The 19,580-nt window shown below is 46.8% G+C and overlaps 1 protein-coding gene across 4 annotated transcripts in view; it reads right to left on the bottom strand.

Annotated features, from left to right (window-relative positions):
* Positions 1 to 19,580, bottom strand: part of TMEM94 (transmembrane protein 94) — a 50,487-nt gene that overhangs the window by 3,229 nt on the left and 27,678 nt on the right. For 2 of the 4 annotated variants that reach the window (XM_085077748.1, XM_085077746.1), the window contains 21 exons: positions 19,077 to 19,133; positions 17,139 to 17,243; positions 16,374 to 16,538; positions 15,928 to 16,137; positions 15,454 to 15,769; positions 14,560 to 14,733; positions 11,220 to 11,322; positions 9,815 to 10,032; positions 8,422 to 8,603; positions 8,083 to 8,221; positions 7,337 to 7,452; positions 6,361 to 6,460; positions 4,828 to 4,936; positions 4,093 to 4,282; positions 3,500 to 3,577; positions 3,027 to 3,112; positions 2,407 to 2,488; positions 1,958 to 2,112; positions 1,572 to 1,666; positions 787 to 880; positions 381 to 551 (listed from right to left, as the gene is read on the bottom strand). In XM_085077748.1, coding sequence (XP_084933874.1) covers positions 381 to 551; positions 787 to 880; positions 1,572 to 1,666; positions 1,958 to 2,112; positions 2,407 to 2,488; positions 3,027 to 3,112; positions 3,500 to 3,577; positions 4,093 to 4,282; positions 4,828 to 4,936; positions 6,361 to 6,460; positions 7,337 to 7,452; positions 8,083 to 8,221; positions 8,422 to 8,603; positions 9,815 to 10,032; positions 11,220 to 11,322; positions 14,560 to 14,733; positions 15,454 to 15,769; positions 15,928 to 16,137; positions 16,374 to 16,538; positions 17,139 to 17,243; positions 19,077 to 19,133 — 2,945 coding nt within the window. The remainder of the gene's footprint in view (positions 1 to 380; positions 552 to 786; positions 881 to 1,571; positions 1,667 to 1,957; positions 2,113 to 2,406; positions 2,489 to 3,026; positions 3,113 to 3,499; positions 3,578 to 4,092; positions 4,283 to 4,827; positions 4,937 to 6,360; positions 6,461 to 7,336; positions 7,453 to 8,082; positions 8,222 to 8,421; positions 8,604 to 9,814; positions 10,033 to 11,219; positions 11,323 to 14,559; positions 14,734 to 15,453; positions 15,770 to 15,927; positions 16,138 to 16,373; positions 16,539 to 17,138; positions 17,244 to 19,076; positions 19,134 to 19,580) is intronic. The other 2 variants (XM_085077747.1, XM_085077749.1) reach the window with 2 other exon arrangements.

Below are 19,580 nucleotides of genomic sequence, written 5' to 3'. Positions count from 1 at the left end.
CTCTGCTGTGATTCAATGCCTCTCTGTCCTCACGGGACAAGATGGAGAGAACAGCCCTCCCCAGTTCCATACTGGTATTTCATAGACCTTGGCTGCCTCACTCCCTTTGGTGTGAGATAAGGAAATTTTGGTCTCCCTTCCTGCTCCCAATCACTGCCACTGCCCTTCTCTGACCCTCCTTCCTCCCCTGTGCTTCCTCCCTGGGAGGTGGAACATGGGCCTGCACACAATAGCCAGGTGATTTACACAATGCAATCAGCTTTTCCTTTTTGTTCCCCACCCTGTTCCCTGGGCATCTTTTTTTTTTTTTTTTGTAGCTCAAGGCCAGGGTGGAGGGAAGCTCCAGCCCTTTCTCCCCATCCTCCCTACAACCCCCATACCTGATCTCATGCAGCTTGACAATCTCATTGATGATAACCACAAGGACCAAGGAAAGAAAACCCAGGAGCCATGAGACCGGAGAGATGGAGACGTGGTTAAAGGTCAAAGAAGAATTGAGGTTTTCCCAGAGTTTCAGGTCCAGCACAGTCTGTGCCACTTGCCCCAGCAATCTAATATCAAAAACAGACACAGCAATTCTCAGCAGAGCTGACAAGCTTCCCAGGACCTGCAGATCAGGGTTCAGGCCCAGATGACACACAACAGAGACCCTTCACCAGTTCAGCAGTGGAGATCAACTGCCACATACTTGATTCTCCTCAGCACCAGCAAACTGGTGCTGGAGTGGCCCTAGAGCCCTCCTTGCTCTGGCATCCTGGACACCTCTCCAGGGCCTGGGGTACTCACACAACAGCCACAGTGAGTGTCCACCACCGGTTGGAGAGGGGGCTCTTCTTCCACAGGGGCTTGGTGCGATGGACATGGGTGATGGATATGAACACTGTGGGGAAAAGGGCATTATTTAGCATCACACACACATACAAAACTTTACAAAGTACTCCAACACATTACTCCAAAGAGATATGGTTCAATATGGGAATCAACTTTTCATTCAAGGCTCTTTCAGACCAGGCTCCTCACAGCAATTCCAAGTCCCTGGAATGCAGCGCGGGGCAGTGCAGTGGTTGTAGTGCACACAATTACTCACCGTGAGGTTGGCTCACAGCCTAAGGAGCTAAAACACAGCAGGCAAAGGCCAAATCTGGGGAGTGAGACAAGGGTGGGTGTGCCCTTGTTCCAGGGCTGCACCAGAGGAAAGCTCCAGCCCAGAGATATTTAGCCACAAACCCAGAGCTCTCTGCATAGGACCAAGCATTTGCTAAGCTTTCACTTGGGCTCTTCAAACAGCTGCCAGGCAAAGCACCCCTGCCTTGCCTCAGTGTTCTGAGGGACATAAAAGTACTGCAAGTTCCTCTCTCCAAAGCTGGAGATCAAATTAGAAAACATTTCTGCTGGCCTGGATACCTGCACATCTCAACACACAATGCTCTGCCCAGCACCACAGGACATGAGGGACAGGGAGCAGAGACCCTTTAGGATTGTCAGGCTCTGGCATAGGAGGGAATAAAAGAGACAAAGAATGCAAGTTTTCCCCCAGAGTGGGGAATGGGGTTCTGGGAACAGGGACTTACCTGTGTGTAAAACAATCAGGCCAGCTGTGAGCTTCTGGGCTACAAGGAGAGCATTGGAAAATGTCCCAAACCAGTCAGGAGCACCATCAGCGTTGCTAGTGAATGAGAGGACACAGGAAAGAAGTCAATAGTGGGCACTTAACTGTCTGACCTGTTCCCACCAGGGCCATGTCCTCCTTTAACAGCTGAGGGATCTGTGTGTGACCTCAGGCTGTGCTGGTACCAGGTGACACTGGTGACAGTGGGCAGTGATGTAGCTGTTAAGGCTACAGGGAGAGCACCCAGCCCTGGTGGGTCATGGAAGAGGCTGAAGCTTGTTAGAGGATTGGAGTCAGCTCTACCTGGAAAGAGCAAGGGCTGTAGAGATGTGTGTGTCAGTTCCTCACCTGTGCAGCATGATGGAGGAGCAGGCTGTGAGGTTGAGGCTGGTGGTGTTCACCCCTTTGCAGGACTCATGCAGGGTGAACCCGAAGCAGATGAGGCAGGAGCAGATGGTCAGGCTGAATTTCAGCAGGAAGCAGAGCAGGAAGTAGTGCTGAGTCTGTGAATAAGGGAAAGGAAGGAGGATGACATGGGCATGTCACTGGTACAACCTCCTTCCCATGAGCCACCAGAGAATCAGTGGCTGCAAAAGACAAGCTGTAGTACAGATGAGATGCTGCATTGAGGATCTGCCCTCTGGGCAGGCTGGAACAGGGGATTCCCTTCCTGGCTCATGCCATGAATCAATTTACCAAGCGAGCTGAGAAGGCACAGGGCCTCAGCTATACATCAACACTGGGACAAAACAGAAGAGAAAAATGTGTGAACAGTTTAAATGTGATGAGCCACCTACCTTCTTGGGAATGGAAGTCAAGTTTTTTCCTGTTGCCATGGTCATGATGGAGCTGTGGGGAGGCTTGCCCAGGAGCGAGATACTGGAGAAAAGTAAGTTAAGTGTCTCAGTAACATGTTCAGGCACCAGAGCTATTGAATTTTGTCTGTGTCTAACATTTGAACCCAAATAACCTGCTCGGACTGCTTGAAGCATTGGCATTTATCTTTACATATGCTGTAAAAGGTGTTATTCTTGGCAGGTGCAGACAGGGAGAGAAGTGACCTCCAAATGTATGAGGGAGGAAAAACCACCAGTGATACCTTGGCCTCCATCTGACACCACAGGCTCTCCACCACACTCCAGCCTGGGCAGAAGTATTAACATTAGAAGATGATTTTGAGCTGCTACAATAACAGCAGCTCTCAGACAGCAGGCAGGGTTAACACAGCAGCATACAAATGCTCCTGTCATTGTTTCCAAGTACCTTGCCAAAGCAGGTGCTTGGAATAATCACTGCAGCCTTCTTAGCATGCTGTGGGTGAAGTCAGCTTTCTTTTAGCATGGACACAGTGAGGCTGAGGGAGTGGTCTGTGCATTCTGTGGATGGGTGGGAGAAGATTCCACCCTGACAGACTCACCTGAGCAGTGGGTAGCAGAAACAGGAGAGCCACACGATGTCTGTGGTACTGAGGATGGGGGGCAGCTGCACCAGGCAGGAGAGGAACTGGACAGAAACAATCCAGAGTGAAGAGCATGAGCAGTGCTAGGACAGACTTGTTACCCAAGAGGCTGCTGTCTTCCCCCAAAACACTGATATGAGCTGGTAACTGGGCTGCCACTGGACAGCCCTCCACATGTTCCTGTGGCAGGAGCTGCAGGGGATGCCTTTCTCCAGGGAAAAAGGGTTTGGCAGTAAATGTATGAGGGTCAGGGGGAAGGGACAGTGCAGGCTGAGATCACAAAGTCTCCATCTGTAACTGCCCCAAGCACACTGTGTAACCTGACTGAATGACACATTCCTCTCAAGGCTACCCCACTGCAGCCACCCATATCCATGTGAGCATTTCTGTCCTCTGAGCTGAACACTGTCCCCAGCCAGGCCAGGACTCACCTGAATGACAACCAAGGTCAGCTGGCACTGCAGCAGGAAGAGGAAACACTTGCGGATCCCATACGTTGCATGCCTGGCCTGGAAGGAAGCACAATCCCTCAGAGCCCTGCTGGGAGCAGCTGTCAGCCAAGAGCAGTTATTGGCAGGCAGGGGCAGAACATGTGGCCTGCAGGGGAAGTGGGAGGGGAGGGGATCTGGACACACTGAAAGCAAAAAGGGAAGGTCTCTTGCCTACATGGAGGGGGTTCTGAGAGAAAGGCAGAATTTAGCCAAGGGGTAAGTTTGTTTAAACTCCTGGCTTTTCTGGGGTTACACTTCTCCCTAACACTGCATTGTTGTCTGGCTGGGGATCTCTACAAGATTATACTTCATCCAAATGAACAATATTCATGTTGTGTTACCACAAGGCACCATTTCCAAACCATTCCCTGCACTTTGGACCAGGAGGGCCAGGCAGGAAAGTTCTCCCTGTTGTTCTTCCTGATCAAAGGCCAGGAGATACAAGCAAAACTCCTGCTGGCAGCACTGTGGGCATCTCAAGCAGCATGCTGGTGTGAGCTTGTGGGTGCTGGAGAAGGCATTGCCTGGCTCACCTGCTCTATGAGGCGGATGATGCTGGTGCTCTCCTCTTGGCGGAAGGACATGGAGCAGGGCAGGCTGTTGAGCTGCCCTGAGAGCTGCAGTGGGGTGAGTTCCTCAGAGCCATTGCTCAGGGTGGTGCTGGTGGCATAGCCAAAGGTCTCCCAGGAGCAGCGGGATGGGTAGAGAGGGTCCAGTGCTATACTGCAAGGACAACACAGGGGTGTTGGTGAAAGGCCTCTTCCCACAGGAGAAACTGTGTCACTGCAGTCCAGCTTGGAAAGTCACACCGTGCTGTGCCATGATCTGTATAACTTGCCCAGGTAGAGAAGCCTGAGCTATGAGATTAATTTAGGATCAGTCTCCCTAGACTCTCAGTAATTCACAGAGAAATAATGACCATATCTGGGTTTGTAGCACAAGGTCAATAAATTGGCTGACCCAGGGGTATTTCCACTCTTTCACCCAATGGGAAACATCTGTAATGCCAGTTGGGGCACAACAGTCCAGCACACAAGAGAGTATCTTCCTTTCAGATATGGAAACACCTCTGCATGTCAAGGGTCCTAAGCAGTCATCCCATCCAATCCCCCCAAATCTTCCTCATGGAGACAAATGCAGCTAATAAAGGACAGAGCAATTGTGAGTATCTCCCTGCACAATCCAGAGGTGTGGTGTGACCCATGGCTGGGCACTTGCTAAGATAGGCAAGGCAAAGGCAGCTGGAGGAGGAATTGACCCTGCCCCACCTGATATCACTTTGCAGGAAGAGGCAACTGTTCCGAAGGTTGGCAGAGCTTCCCAGACAGCAGGTCACCTCCCCGTACTCCTGCATGATCTTGATCATCTCACACATGGCTGCAAAGGGACAGGAGGAGCAATAGTGAGTTATGTCATTATGCACACAAAAATGCAATGTTTCACACCCTTTGCCAGCTGGATAACAAACAGTTCTTTTAGAAGTGTCCCAGCTGATACTCGCCAGTTGTGTACATTGAGATCCACAATCAAAGCACACAATTAGATAGCCAATTAACTGCAGACCAGGTGCTCTGTATACCTGCCACTGCAGGAACTGAGCTGTGGTTCACACAACTGTGACCCAGAGATTTGCATCTTTCAGACCATAGCTATAGGTATAGTGTGGGTGCATAAAACAGCTTCAGTATCAAATGGTCTTGTTAGAAAACAGCAGAAATGAAATAAATGCAAATAATTCAAACTGAAAATAAAAGCACTGTTTCACACTGCTCAAGAGCACACCAATAGTGTTGGTGCAAGTCTAAAAGAATACAGGGTATAGAACAAACCTCTCCAAAAGCAGTGCCACACTTAGCCATATTCAGAGCCACCCCCTGCTCCTGGACTCCCATCCATCACCATCTCTACCCCTTATCAATATGTTTATCAACAACCCCAGGGCCCCAAAATCAAAGCTGCTGTTTGATCTGATTTTCCTTGTGTAGCTCCATGCACAGTGCTCTGTGTGGACATGGATTTTCTAGAATGCTCCAGGCAAAAAGCCCCAAGCCGTCCCTCTGCAGATTCCTGTGTAAAACACCTCTAAATGCCTGAAGCACAGAGAGCTGGAGCACAGGGAGAGATTGGGTCAAGTCAGGAGCTGCCACTTCTGTCAAAGAGAGAGAGGAAATTTGGGCACAAAGTGTGAAGGCAGACTGGGCTGTGACTGACACTGTAGCTGTGACCAGAGGTACTAAAATGCCAAATTGTAATAATTTGGCAAATGCTCCACACTTTTACTGGAGACTTGGCAGGTGTTAGCCTGCTGAGCACTCAGACCCTTTCTTAGTTAAAGTAATACCTCAGAGAGAAATTTTGTCCTTTCTGTTTTCTGCAGTCAAAAACTGCAAAGCAGAAGGTGTTAACAGCAACTGCCAGGGGAAAGTTCTTCTGGGAAGTGATTTCCGAGTTATATAAGAATTGTGAGCAGAGATCAAAGTCTCCTGGTACACTGATAACACTTATTTAATGAAAGGCAGTTGCATTTTGGATGTTTGCTTTTGTGTCTCTTACGAATGCAAATTGAAAGGAGTGGTTCTCAGCCTAATTCAGTAGCTGGGCAACAGCTGCACTAAAATGAACTTAACACCTGGCTCCCCAAGGTAGCAACAGAGGGTAATTAATAACAATACATCCTTCTGGATTCCTGGAATGTATTCCCTTCCATTCTCCTGAGCCCACACTTGGATGAGCCAGAGCAAGTAGCTGGGGGAGGAATTCATGGACAGCAGTAGGACAGGCCCAGCCTCTGTGCCACTTACTCTCTGGGGTGCAGTCTGTGAACAGGGGCACCAGCAAAGGCACGTTGTCAATGTTCTGCAGGTGAGGTCTCACCTGGTGGATCCCCCGGGGGAGTTTGGCCTGAAAAAGAGAAAGGACAAATTAAGCAGGGAGCGTGTATGTGTGAAGGAGAGGCATTTCAGAGGGAACTTCTGAAATGAGAATGATTCCTAGAATTATGCAACTTCAAGATCAGATACAAATTCACGTCCCTGCAGACAGAACTGGCTTTCCCAAGCCACTGTCAAAAGTTTCCTGATAAAGTTCTAAACTGACCTGCCAAGCTGCCAGTGCTTGCCCTCAGGGTTTGTGAGGTCAGTGTGACAAACCTGTGCTCAAGGATTTCTGAGGACTTTTGGCCTGTGTGGAGAGTCTAGTCAGACACATCTGCTGTCTCCCAGCAACTGGATCTATTTCAATTGCAGCTGCATCAAACTGCAGCAAGGCAAGAAGGGTTCTTGCCTTCTAAAACCTGGCCTAATAGATTTTATTTTTTTAATCTGTATCTCTGATATTCCTGTAGTCTCTGCTGAGTGAGGTCTATATGAAGCCAGGAAGGGTTCATCTCACATCCTCACCACTGGGCAGCACCAGTCAGTGGCTCACAGCTGGAGGAGAGAGAGTGTTTCTTCTGTCTGCATGGGAAGTGGGGATGTTCCCACACCCTGCCCAGCCCATGGGACCCAGAGGAAGGGAGATGCAGCTCTCAAGGCTGTCCCATGTGTGGTAACCTCCATTCCTAAACTCCAAAGCAAAGAGCTGCTCAGCAAAAGTAACTGACTGAGAAAATCACAAACTTCCCAGGCTCTAGATACCAAGCTGGAAGAGGGTGGGTAAAATCAGGAGTCCCAGTGTAAACCAGTCAATCTGCTTCGAAGAGGAATTTCCTCTGGGAGTAATGAGGTGAAAGTCCTGACCACGACAACAGTACCAGGTGCCCAGGGAAAGGGACCTCACCCTGTTACAGTCCTCCAGGAAGCTGGGGATATCACTGTCTGTTGGCTGAAAGCTGATGAGATCCGAGTGCCCTTCCTCTTCCATCAGCAGAAGCCCCTCCACATCATCTCGAGAAACTGGAGCAGAGAGAAGCAGCATAAACAATAATCACAAACCTGCCTCTGCCACCCCTGTGCCACCCACGTGGGACACACACGTGGCGCTGCAGAAGCCAGGAAACGTGAGGCCTGATTTTCTGGGTTAGCAACACTCAGATCTCCCACTCAGTCATCTAAAATGCAGTATTTTTAGATGACTAATCTGTTCAGAGGTAGATATGTGAGCCTAGTCTCTGCTCTTTTTGAGACATGATATTTTATCTCTTCTGCTGTCCTTCTAGGGGAAGAGAATAAAGAAATCCCACCTGAAGTAAGGAAAAAAAAGAGTAATGCACAGGCAAGGGACCTTCAGTGGCTTGACCAGAGCCCCAGCAAGAACCAGAAGCACTCATGAGTACATGAATTCATGGCAGCTGGTGCACAGAAGGATGTCCGTTTCCAAAAACTTGGTACTGGCTAGCTAGAAAAGCCATTAACATGAAGTGCTCTTGCTCTCTCTCACACACACCCCCCTCAGGCCCATCCAGTTCTGTGCTCAAAGCTCTGATGGATCAGCTGTCTGATGTGGACACTGGAACCTATGAATGGGTTTAAAAGAACCATGCAGGAAACACATGGCATTCAGAGAGGCCAAGGCACAGTTCTCACCCTGATGGAGGTCATCGTGCAGGGAGCCAGCATGGCTGGGGCTGGAGGGGGGGATCTCTGAGCCAGGCACATCACCATTGGGAGTTAAGGATATGTGGCAATTCCAGCCAGTCTCCAGACCCATTTTCTCAGCAAACACCTGTGGGTGAGCAGACAAAGGGTTTTAGGGTGGCTGCCCAGGTCTGAGCACTGCAGACCAATGCCATACTGGAGCACAGGTAACTTCTGGACTCATTAGTGGGCTGAATCAGATTAACCTTAGATTGCACTGGAGCTGAACTCTCCAGTCAGACAACCAGGAGCCATGCAAGGTCAGGGGGCTTGGCAAAGACAGCTTACCTTGCTTTTGAGCTCATCTTCCAGGGAGAAGTAGACAAAACGAATGCAGGCATTGACCAATCCATCAATGAGGCGGACAATATCAAGGCGGGCCTGATACTGAGACGAGACCATTCCCATGAAGATCTGTCCACTCAGAGCCTGGATACAGTCTTCCTTCTCCATCACTTCCCCAATCCCTTCTTCAGGCATGCAAACAACACGCAATCACATTGAGACATGAGGGGCCACGTGTGCATCAGACAAAGGACACGTGGTGGGGATGCCACCGAGGTGACACCCAAGGACAGGGTACCCAGACACACAGAAACGTGCAGGGACACAAACACAGGAGGAAAGACAAAGAGACATCCGTTTGTCCCAGCATACCCAGTCACAGAAGTGGTTTCAGAGATCACACATGAGACCAAGAACACAAGTAGGAAACAGCAAGCATGGAAAGGAAAAAGATAAAACAGAGGCAGGGATCAGTCACAAGGAATTGGGGTAGAAAGGTCAAGGATGTGTGCTGCATAGTGTTCACATGTGCATTTTAAACACATCCTACGGTGCTTAAACAATATGGTGAGTCTAGCTGAAGCACAGTGGCATCAGAGCACGAGGGGCTGATGCACAGGAACTGAATCATGTTCCCTGCAGACACTTCCAAAGAGCCTGCAAAGGCTCTTTGACAGGGTTCCTTCACCATCACCACATCATCAGTGGTGAATGGGGGCTGGATGCAGCACAAAGAACAAAATAATAAAACATTTCACACAATTGCTAGGCTTGCCACAGGTGGGACTCAAAAGTGTTCTGAAAACACTCAGTCACAACTGGCCCCAGCTGCTGGATACCCCACTAGTCATGTTTTACAGAATGCAAGAACAAGGCAGAGAGAGGTTAAGACTGGTTTTCCTAAAGAGCCTCCTGGATTTAGGTAATGGTATGTGCTTATTTCTCAGTTTCCATTGCTGTTCTGAAGGACATGTACAGTTCATCTGGTAGGCATCAGTTCCTTCAGTACAGCAACAAAATCCATCAGGAGATAACAGTTGCACAGCACCATACATTTCTCTCCTTTGTAAAACACATCACATGTGATTTCCAGAAAATCAGACAAATAGCAAACCAAGTATTGAAATACCCAGAAGTCTTGATTCTCAGTAGCCTGCTTTAGAAACAGACTTCCCACAGGAAGAATTTCTCTGCAAGCTTCAATAACTTAACTAGAAATACCCCTACCAGCTGCCACATCATTACTTCCTCTGGAAACACACCTACTTCAGGAACCCTTCCTTCCAAATTTCCATCTGCTACTGAATAACAATGTTCTTACAGCTCTAGATTGATCAGCTCCAGCCCCTGGGCCAGCAGCAGACCTGGTTACAGCCAGGCCTGAGGACACACATACCATCTGAGCTCCAGCTATTCCTCCTGCTGCTCTGCTTGATGGGAGTGGTCCCAGGGAGGTCACAGCATGTGAAGATTGCACTCTGCCCTGGCACCTGCACCAGCTCTATGCATTTGCCATTGAGCTGGGAGGACAAGGCACAGTGCATTGGCTTGTATGCAAAGGCAGAGCAGTATCCTGACAGGCAGGCTCGCTGGTAGAAATCCAGCACCTTCTTCCTATGTGGAAGAGAGAAAAAACAAGGTAAGATTGGCAAAAATATGCCATGTTTCTGACAGCAGTTCCATGTATTTGGAAAAATGTCTTCCATAAGGAGTGGTCAGAAAGTCTGAAGAAGCCTTTCCCTACTGTTTCTGCATTCTCCAAGCTGCAGGGCAACAAAAACATATTCCAGCAGGGGTAGTGGTGAATGTTTCTATTTGCTCATCAGATTGATGGGTATGAACACAGAGCCCTTTGAATACATATATTAATATAATATGCTCTATATGGCTGCCAGATGACTCCAAGGAAGTCCACTGCATGACAGCAGAAGCTTAATTCATCAGACATAATTTATCTGTAGGGAGATAAACACCAAGGAGGGAACTGACAACTCTGACAAGGGGATCTATGGCAGAGATAGTTGCAGTAGCAGACTTTTCTCCTATCCCCTTTCAGAGTCAGGGTCCCAGGAGCTGCATTTAGTCAATATTCAGTCACTGAAATAAGGTAAAGTTCCTTCTCTATGTTGAATTCACAAAGGTAACAAATTAGACCATACATAAGATTTTTCATTTGCTTGTAAGATGATCAATGTACTGAAAAGGACCAGTAGGAATTTTGTCACACCTGAGGATAAGCAGCTTTAGAAGAATAACATGCTGCTAGTCAGTGAAACTAAACATTACTGGTCTGCTGTGCCACAAGGAACAGCAATTCAGCCTGTAGATGAAAATACAGCACACACGGTCAGATATTTCAGCAGGACTCCAAGGGTGTGATGCATTGTCTGGACTGGTCCAGGCACAATTGATCATTTTGCATTTGATCTAAGACAATGCATTTTTCTTGAAAAACAACAAAAAACTCTCTGCCACCAGCATGACCTGATTATAATTCAGTCCTACTACACAGTACAGTCAGAATTTACTTACAAGAGGCCAATATCCTAACAGATACAGTAAGAAGTGGCTTGGCTTGCTCTTACAGTCCAACTGAATGCCTGTTGCTATCTAATCTCTTAGATCTCTCATTGCTATAATGACAACAATTCATTATAAGCAGAGATGGCTCATGTTCACAACCTGCTTGAAGCTCTTAAAAAGCTTAACAAGCATCATGAAAAGAATTTTAACAGAGTGACCAGGTTCCCTCTGCATTTAATCTGCAGCTCCTAAATGCCCCAAATGAGAAAGCTGCCCACCTGTCAGAGCCAGAGAGGGGGTAGATATCAGTACCATCCCAAAAGTCAGTGCAGGCCTCAAGGATGATGTCAGCTGTCCCATGAGAAAACATCTGCTCAGTGCCTGAAATGTAGGACAAAAATGACTCAGCATCACACATACAGCTCCCAGGAAGGGGATATCACACCAACTGCTCCCTTATTTGTTGAAACATGAGTGTTCCCACAAACTGCCTTGAGACACTCCAGATATTCCCTTTTCCTCTGCTGAAAGTCTTCAGTTTCCATCAAGAAATTATCCAGGATTGATGATGCACCTGCAGCTGCCCTGTGTATAACTGGGCATTCAAACAAGGCTGTGATAAAATGTAAGCCTCACAGTCCTTTCCTATTCTCCCCTTACCCTGTGTATCAATCCTGCTCCTATAAAGGTGGGATAATGTCTTGCTCCTGCATCCCACAGAGCAGAAGAAGAGAAACTCCTTTGTGCCTCTTGTCATGAAAGTACAAGCAGCAGTGATGAGCCTACAGGAATCAAAGTCTGCCTATGCCACAAAGTGCATTCATTTTTAGGCCAGACGTGGAACTAAAGGGTAAGAGCTATTCTTGAATACTTTTCATTCAAGTAGCAGAAGATAATTTGACAGTGTGACCTGCCAGATAACAGCCTGTTTCACATTTGCACCCTGAAAATGTGTTAAATCAGGATGGGTCAAAAGTTCAACATAACAGACTCTAAAAAAGTAACTCATGTTGTCCTTAGGGAAGAACTTGAAATCAGTGGACACCACAGCCTGTCCTGTTTTTCTTTCTCCCCCTATTTTAGTCTTTAATACAGACTCAAAATCTCTTATTCCCTCTTGCAGACAGAGGTGTTATAAAGTTTTTCTCAGAGGTGTGTGACATCATTTGTCTGATGTAGCTCCCAGGGGCAGGACACAAGTTCAGGGATGTGGGGCTGCCTCCCCTCCACACCTCCTGCTCCCTCTCATTTGCATCGACCCATTAACATTTCCTGCACGTAGAGTCTCCTTTCCCTCCTCCAGCTGCTCTGTGACTTTGCCCCCAACAGCTTCAAAGCTGAGCTAATGAAAAAGAAAAAAAGACCTCACTGCCAAGAAAAATGAGCCCAAAGGCTTCTTGCAGGCATTGTTGCTGACTGCTAATGCTCACACTGGCTGGTGAAAGCCCGAGCCAAGAATATCCCCTCAACACAAACCAGGCAGAGACCTTCAGGAACACTGGAGGATTTTCCAAAACATAGCAGCTCTCTGCTTCTGCTATAAATAGTCATCACAAGCCAAGTTTATCAGCATAACAAACCTCCAAGACGAACAAGAGCTGTGTGTGAAAGAAGGAGCCTGTCTCAGGGACACAAAGGAGCACTTGTGTAGAGCTCTGGTTAATTTTATTGTATAAACACCTAATCCTTCCCACCTTGCTCCTAAGGTCAGATAGTCCTTGCTAGGAAGGAGGGAACAAGAGATGTTTATCCATGCAAAACCTATGTCCTGGACACAGAGCAAGAGCTTGCAAAGACCACATGCACAGAAGTTCATGTCTGACAGCAACTGCAATCCATTTCCCATTCATTCCCACCAGAATCTCACACCACAGCCCTGCTCAGGGAAAGTGGCAGTGACAGCAAACACTATAAACTGCAAGGAGTTCATTGAGCTGTCCTTGCCAGTATAGTGAGCTCAGCCCTCTCCCTTCCCAAATCATGAACTCTCAGGCCAGGATTTCTCTGGCAAAAAGGGAAAAATCTAATGAATAGACAGGGAGTTTGACCAGCCATTCATGGCTGCTGGGACTCATGAGGAAGAATTAAACTGCTTCAGCTGAGCCAGTGAGACAGAGCAAAGAGAATGGAACAGTGCAGCTCCAGCAAAGGAAGACAGAGATGGTATCAAGCCATTTTACTCTGCAGAAGATGCCGGTGAGTTCCTCATTTCCATGTGGTTACTATGGATCTGGGATGAACATTGCCAGATGGTGAGACACGTATTTCAATGGAATAGCAAGGGAACATACAGATAAGCTGCCTCCTATTCGTGCTACAGCTGTAGAATTTATTATGTGTCTCCCTTTGACTGCAGCATGTCATGGGAGTGGGTGGATTCAAAGATTTATTCACAAATAATGTGTAGAGAGAGGTAAGTTATGATCATCTGGTCTGACTCCTGCATAAACAGAGCCATTTGACTTCACCCAGTGTTATCTGCACAATCCAGTATTTCTGGTTCTAAAACAGCGACATTTTAGGAAGTTTCCAGGGACAAGACTATTGTGTGAGAGGTGTTCCAATGGTTAAATAACCCCAACTGGCAAAATTCCTCTTAGAATTTACTCTAGACAGCATAATCCAGGTCACACATATTTGTCTGAGCTTCAGCCTCTAACCTAAACCGTTTAAAAGTGAGGATAAGGAGTTGAAATGAGGCAACATTAAAGGTTTTTTCTCTACACTAAAAATCTCAGCATCAAAGTAATTCCTGCTCACAAAGGCAAGATAGCAGCAATCAGAACAAATGAATAAGCTCCTTCCCAGATAAAGATAAAGATTTAATAATTGGGTGAGAGAAGACAGTTAACCTGGTAAAACTCTGGCCAGCACAATGATCATATTTCAGATTCAATATTGAACATATGTCAACTCCAGAGAGCCAAGTTCAGTCAATTTAAGGAATTACAAAGAGACTAAGAGCTCTGACAGGCAAGCTGTTAAATCTTGCTGAGGTGCTTTAAGACCTCAACCAGCTGTACATCCTTTCCATCTTAGCCCATTCCTACAAGAATAGGCAGGAGTAGAAAGAGTGGAGAAGTCAGCATGGCTTTAGGTATTATATTCATGGTCACTGTGAGTTTGCCTGGGATTTTTGTGATTTATTAGTATGCAATATAGGAGTAGGCAATATAATACACTAGACAAGTCACAAAGATAATGGTTTATGATTTATCAGAAGGATGAGCATTACTAACCAAAACCCTGAGTGATATTCAACCCTGTGCAGTGTTAGTTTCACTAGCATCATGAAGTCTATTAAAAACCCAGTAAACCCACAAATGCTCTGCACTGCCATTTGGTCCCAGAAAACAGGTCTACTATGGGTATTTAAGATAATTTTTTAAAAATTATGTATGATTCCTGAGTGAGTCAAAGCTGGGAAGACTTCCCCCCCTCAGTATACTACAACAGATGATCACTGAGGCTTGTTAATCTCATCTGCACTGGCCATGGGCAGAGCAGGGCCAGCACCCCACAGGGACTCCAGGCTCTTCCAGCCTGACATTTTCTGGGCTCTCTGAGGAAAAGCTCCTCCTGTACCAAGTGGATAACCAGAGAAAGCAGCAGCCTTACTGGTAGTGGTGTCCTTCACAAACAGGTTAATCATGTGGCTCAAGGGGGGTCTCCTCTTGGTGATGGATGAAAGCTTTCCCAGGATGGTTTCCTTAACCATCTCATCACTTGGCAAGCGGTACAAGGCCAAATAGTTCTCCTGCTTGAAAAGATCTTTAGCACCTGGTGTGAAACCTGAAACACAAACAAGGAGCAGAAAAATTAGGCTCTAATCAATGCAAAAGAAAAGTCCCTTCTGCTTCTGTGCCACCCACTTTGTCTATGCTCATTCTGACACATCCCCAGCAATTGGTAGGTCAGCTGTACTCACTGGGCATCTACGTAAGTATGGCTCAAGACCTAGGATGAAAAACACTCAGGACTAGATCAGTAATTACAGTGTTCATGCTCTGGTTCACTGAAGAGAGCAACTGTGACATCGCAGGACAGACACAGAAGTGAGCTCAACTTTCCAGGTTTTAATCCTAGTGTTACCTCTAACCTCTTACCTATCCTATGCCTCCATTTTCCCATCTATAAAATGACCTGAGGTACATCATTTATCCCCAAACTCCCTGTAAAGCCTTATTGTAAAGACAGGACAGACCTCCATTCATTAGCAGGTATTGTCTCCTGATGAGACTGGCAGACTCACACCAGAAGAATACCAAGCCTAGCCAGGGATGGCTGGCACTATCCTTGATGACATTTGTTCCTTGGATAGCGCTGACAATGTCAGAACTTGCCAAAAGCCATCTCTTTAATAAACTCTTTTGGCAACCAAACAACAACAGAGTCAGCTCTGTATTTCCACCTCCTCAGCAAACAGGACCGGGAAAATATTCTCATGCTAAGGATTAAGTGTCTATAGACAGCTCTGATTTCTCTGTGTCTCCTCATCCAATTCCTCCTCACCTATCAGCCTGGCAAGCTCACAGAGGCCCCATGGCACGTGGACAGGCAGCACAGCGTTGTGAGTCTCCTGCAGGGCGATGTTGCAGAGGTGGTCGGAGAAGCGGCACAGCCGCTCGGTCACGCCAGCGTTGCACAGGTTGAGCAGCACGTTCAGGCCCAGAGGCTTGAGGGAATTCAGGTGCATGTGCCAGTTGGAGTCATCAAACTGGATGCTGGAGGGGTTCTGCTGGTCTTGGGACAGGCTGAGCATCTCCAGGTGGTAGTCACACACAAAGTCTTCAGCCTCACAAGCCAACACCTCGCTGTCCCCAGCAACCTGGTCCAACAAGCAGGGAAATTCTGGTTGGTTACAACGAATACATCTCGAGCCTAGAATCCTGCAGGGAATTCCCAGTTAAATTCCTCAAAAGTGGGTTTGAGTCTGTTTTACAGCTCCACAAAAGCCTACTTGTGTGCCCCCCCAGTATGTCTCACCTGAGTATGTTCCTCCTCTCCACCCTCCGTGTCCTTGCTAAAGCTCACGTTGGATCCAGAGGGATGTTTGCTTCGGCTGTTTGGCTTTCGGTGGGCAGAGGCTTCAGGAGCCTTTGGAGCATCACCAGACCAGTTGTTCCTCTCTTGCTCATTGGCCATGTGCACTGTGTCTGCCAAGGGGCCAGAGAGCAAAGCATCTCTTTCATGGGGCTGTGGGAGACCAACAGAGTAAGGGGTGGTGATTCAGTGGTTGAACACAAAGCACTGCTGATTCACCTGCTGCTTTAGGACTTCTCTAGAAAAGGATCCTCACTGCTTCTTCACCTTTTAAGCAAAGAATTATGGCACAGGACTTCTCTAGAAGCTTTCTCTATAATATCACATTGTGTGTCAGTCAAACTGCAATTGCACTCAACACACTACATTATGCATTACGGATCACTCACCTCATCTTCCATCTCAGGATGGCAGAAGGACCGTGTGGAGAGCTCATCAGTCAGATCTTCGTGGCTGTCATGAGGTGGTTCCACCTTCCCACTGAAGAACAGAACAGTCTCTGGGCTGGGGTTTGGCCAGGAAAGAATCCCCTGCTTGTCTACACAGCAGAGCACCTAGAACATCCCACAACACCCCCAAGAAAGCAAAATCTTAGTGAAAAAGTCTCAATTTTAATGCATAGTTGTAAGTATCACAACTTTAACAAACACATGGGAGGACAGACAAGTCTCTCCTTCATCAACCTTCTCTCTTAAGAAACTGCACCTAATAACACTCCAAGAAATCCAAGAATTCCTTGCTCTAACACAATTAATGGGTTAACACCAATTTTATCTCAGGATATTACAAAACCAGGCATGAAGATGAAGGGAAGGAAGCAACTATTCAACCTGTTTCACCAGCTAGTACTTATCAGGACCCAAACCAGCTGGTTCTTGAACAGGAATCAAGAGGGTAATAGGACCAGAACCAGAGCTGGAAAACACAGACATCCTGTCAGATGTCACAGAGTATCTCTAACCATTGTTTTGTAAATTTGCTTGGACATGACAAGACAGTTATAAACTCTTGTACAAAGACAGGTGCCTGAAGGGTTTCTAATTCCAGCACAGTGAACTGATTGCAAACAGTCTGTGCTCAGGGAAGGACGACATGAATGATGCAAATGAAGCATCACACAGGGCTCCTCTTTCTGACAGCCCAGCAATACTCACAGTGACAGATCCCAGACTGTGGAGCAAGCTGGAAGTGAAGCTCAGAGTTGGGGATTTGCCTTTTAAAACACAGAGGAAGTGGCTCCAGATACAGCGTATCATTTCCTGACGAGGGAAGCAGAGGACATCAGCCAATTAGAGACTCATTCAGTGGAAGGTGAAGGGAGAGAAGGAAAAAAGGGAGCATGACATTACCTGCTTTCACTTTGAACACAAGGATACACTGTAAGATAGACATCAGCCTCTGTGGGAACCTGTTACCTGATACAGTCCTGGTGTCCTCAAGGGAAAAGCATTTCTTCCCCCTTCCACTGATTGCTAACAGTCAGTCTGACTGTTGAATTGAGAATTCACTGAAACTACCTCTGTCTACCCAAAAACACATAAAGGAATTCTGAGGTGAGTTCATTTCGAGTGAATCAGTTGTTACCTCTTAGTGTTTTTTTTCCCTGAAGTAATTCAACCCCTTGGATTATGAGTCTGAGGCCTTAGCTTTCCCACCACCATGCTGCAAATCAGATAAAGGATGGAGTCCCTGGGGTGAGGATTTGCCCAAGGTTACTTACTGGGCAGTGACAATGTTGGAAATAAAACCAAGGTGCCCTGGCTACTCCATCACTACAAAGGAATAGTAACCAAACAGAAAGGAGAGGACATTTTGCAAAATTGGAATGTCCAGTTGGCACCCATCATTTTCCACATGAACTTGTTTCTGAGGGAGTCTGGATGGCAGCAATCAATCCAAGCACCAGAGCTGTGTGTTTTCCTCTGTGCAATTCTAAAGCCAGCAAAACCAGGATTGAATTACTGTGTTATTTTACTGCTCTTTAGCTGTTATTCTGGAATGCTGTCACTGCAGAGCACTTCCCCCAAAGCTCCTCAAATCATGTTCCCTGGATCCGAATGGTTAGTACAGCAGTAAGCTCAAAAGCAAAATAATCCTGAGCTATCACCAAGGAAAAAAAGCTCTTACTTAAACCAGTTTCTCCTAAGCAAAAATGTTACAAAAGGAAAGAAGCAGATCTTCTCAACAAGGCAGGTCAGCTGAAATCACTCCCATTTAATATCTGAAAAACATCTCAGCTAAATGATGAGCTGGCATAGAAAGGCAACAAAATATTCAGCAAAAGAAGCATATGTGTGTGCACCCATGTGCATTCCTCTGAGTGACTGGGAGCAAGGAGACAGGAATTGGTTCTTACAATATCTAGGGATTTTTAATCACCCCTGGAGTCCATCTGCCTCCGTGTGGAAAGGGGAATCTTAATGCCAGATTAGACAGAGAAGTGTCTTTCCTCTACCCACCTGTTTAATCTGGATGATGCAATTTATGGAGTGGCCAGAGCAGTCCCTTCTCCAGAAAAAGGGCTCCTGAATCTTTAATTGCCCCAGCTTTGGAAGCACCAGTAATGTGCTTAAGCCTGATAAGGAGCCTATGGAATGGGATCAGACTTTTAAAAAGCCTGAACATCCTGTGGTCCCCTCTGCACTTTGGTCTGGGCACTGACCACCATTCCCTCTGGTTTTAGTTTTAGTTTGAACAAGGAGGTTCTTCTGGTACAAGCAAAATACTTCCCTTCTTTCAGACACACACCATAAAAAGTTTATTTTACATCTTGAAGAGGACTGGAGAGAGGTTCTGTCTTCAGGATAGAAAACATTGATTTCAAACCATTTGCAATATTCAGAAAAGCACAACTGAACTCTGTATCGAGGTCACTTCAGTCTCTGGTCAGCAGAACAGCATTTAGATGTGGAGGTGAAAGGGAAAGACATGCAACCTGCATGCACAGCAAATTAAAGCACCAAATGAATGACAACGGACAACTGACACAAGAAAAAGGGGTCTAGCAACAAGCAGGAGATCAGAGAGGAAGGGAAAGGCTATAATGAAGTTCTGCAGTGAAGATGGAGGAAAACAATTCATAATAATAGTACCTGAGAAGATACCATCTCTGTGTAGCTGCTGAGAGTGTCCTCTGAAAACTTAGCAAGCTGCAGCAAGAGAAGAGACCAGTTACTATAATTGTGCTCAGAAATGTGCCATGAGGAACATCCTTCCCTCAGGATGTGCCTTCAGGGAGGAGAAAGCAGGAGTCCTGCTCTATGGGAATCACTGTACCAAGGCAGACCAATAACTCATCAAAGCAATTAAGTCTCTAATGGACTCTGTCTTAATCTGCTTGTGAAGCACAGGCAAAGTGCTTGGTGCTGTACATCACAGAGGAACACACAGTCATTACCTAAATGCCTACAGAGAAAATAATAGCAATTAGGCCCAGAGGAGGCTCTTTCTGGGTGGTTATTTTTAGGCAGAAAGAGCCAGGATTGAGCGATCTGATTTTAACTTATATGGGTCAGTTACAGGAAGGGAGCTGAAGAGGGGTTGGAAAAGCAGGTGCCTGGAACACAATGGACACAGAGGAATGAGGTGATATGAAT

Source organism: Lichenostomus cassidix, chromosome 18 (assembly GCF_008360975.1).
Source record: "Lichenostomus cassidix isolate B80296 chromosome 18, HeHo_3.0, whole genome shotgun sequence".
Taxonomy (NCBI): domain Eukaryota; kingdom Metazoa; phylum Chordata; class Aves; order Passeriformes; family Meliphagidae; genus Lichenostomus; species Lichenostomus cassidix.
The sequence above is the reverse complement of the archived record's forward strand: the minus strand, read 5'-3'. Positions and strand labels throughout refer to the sequence as shown.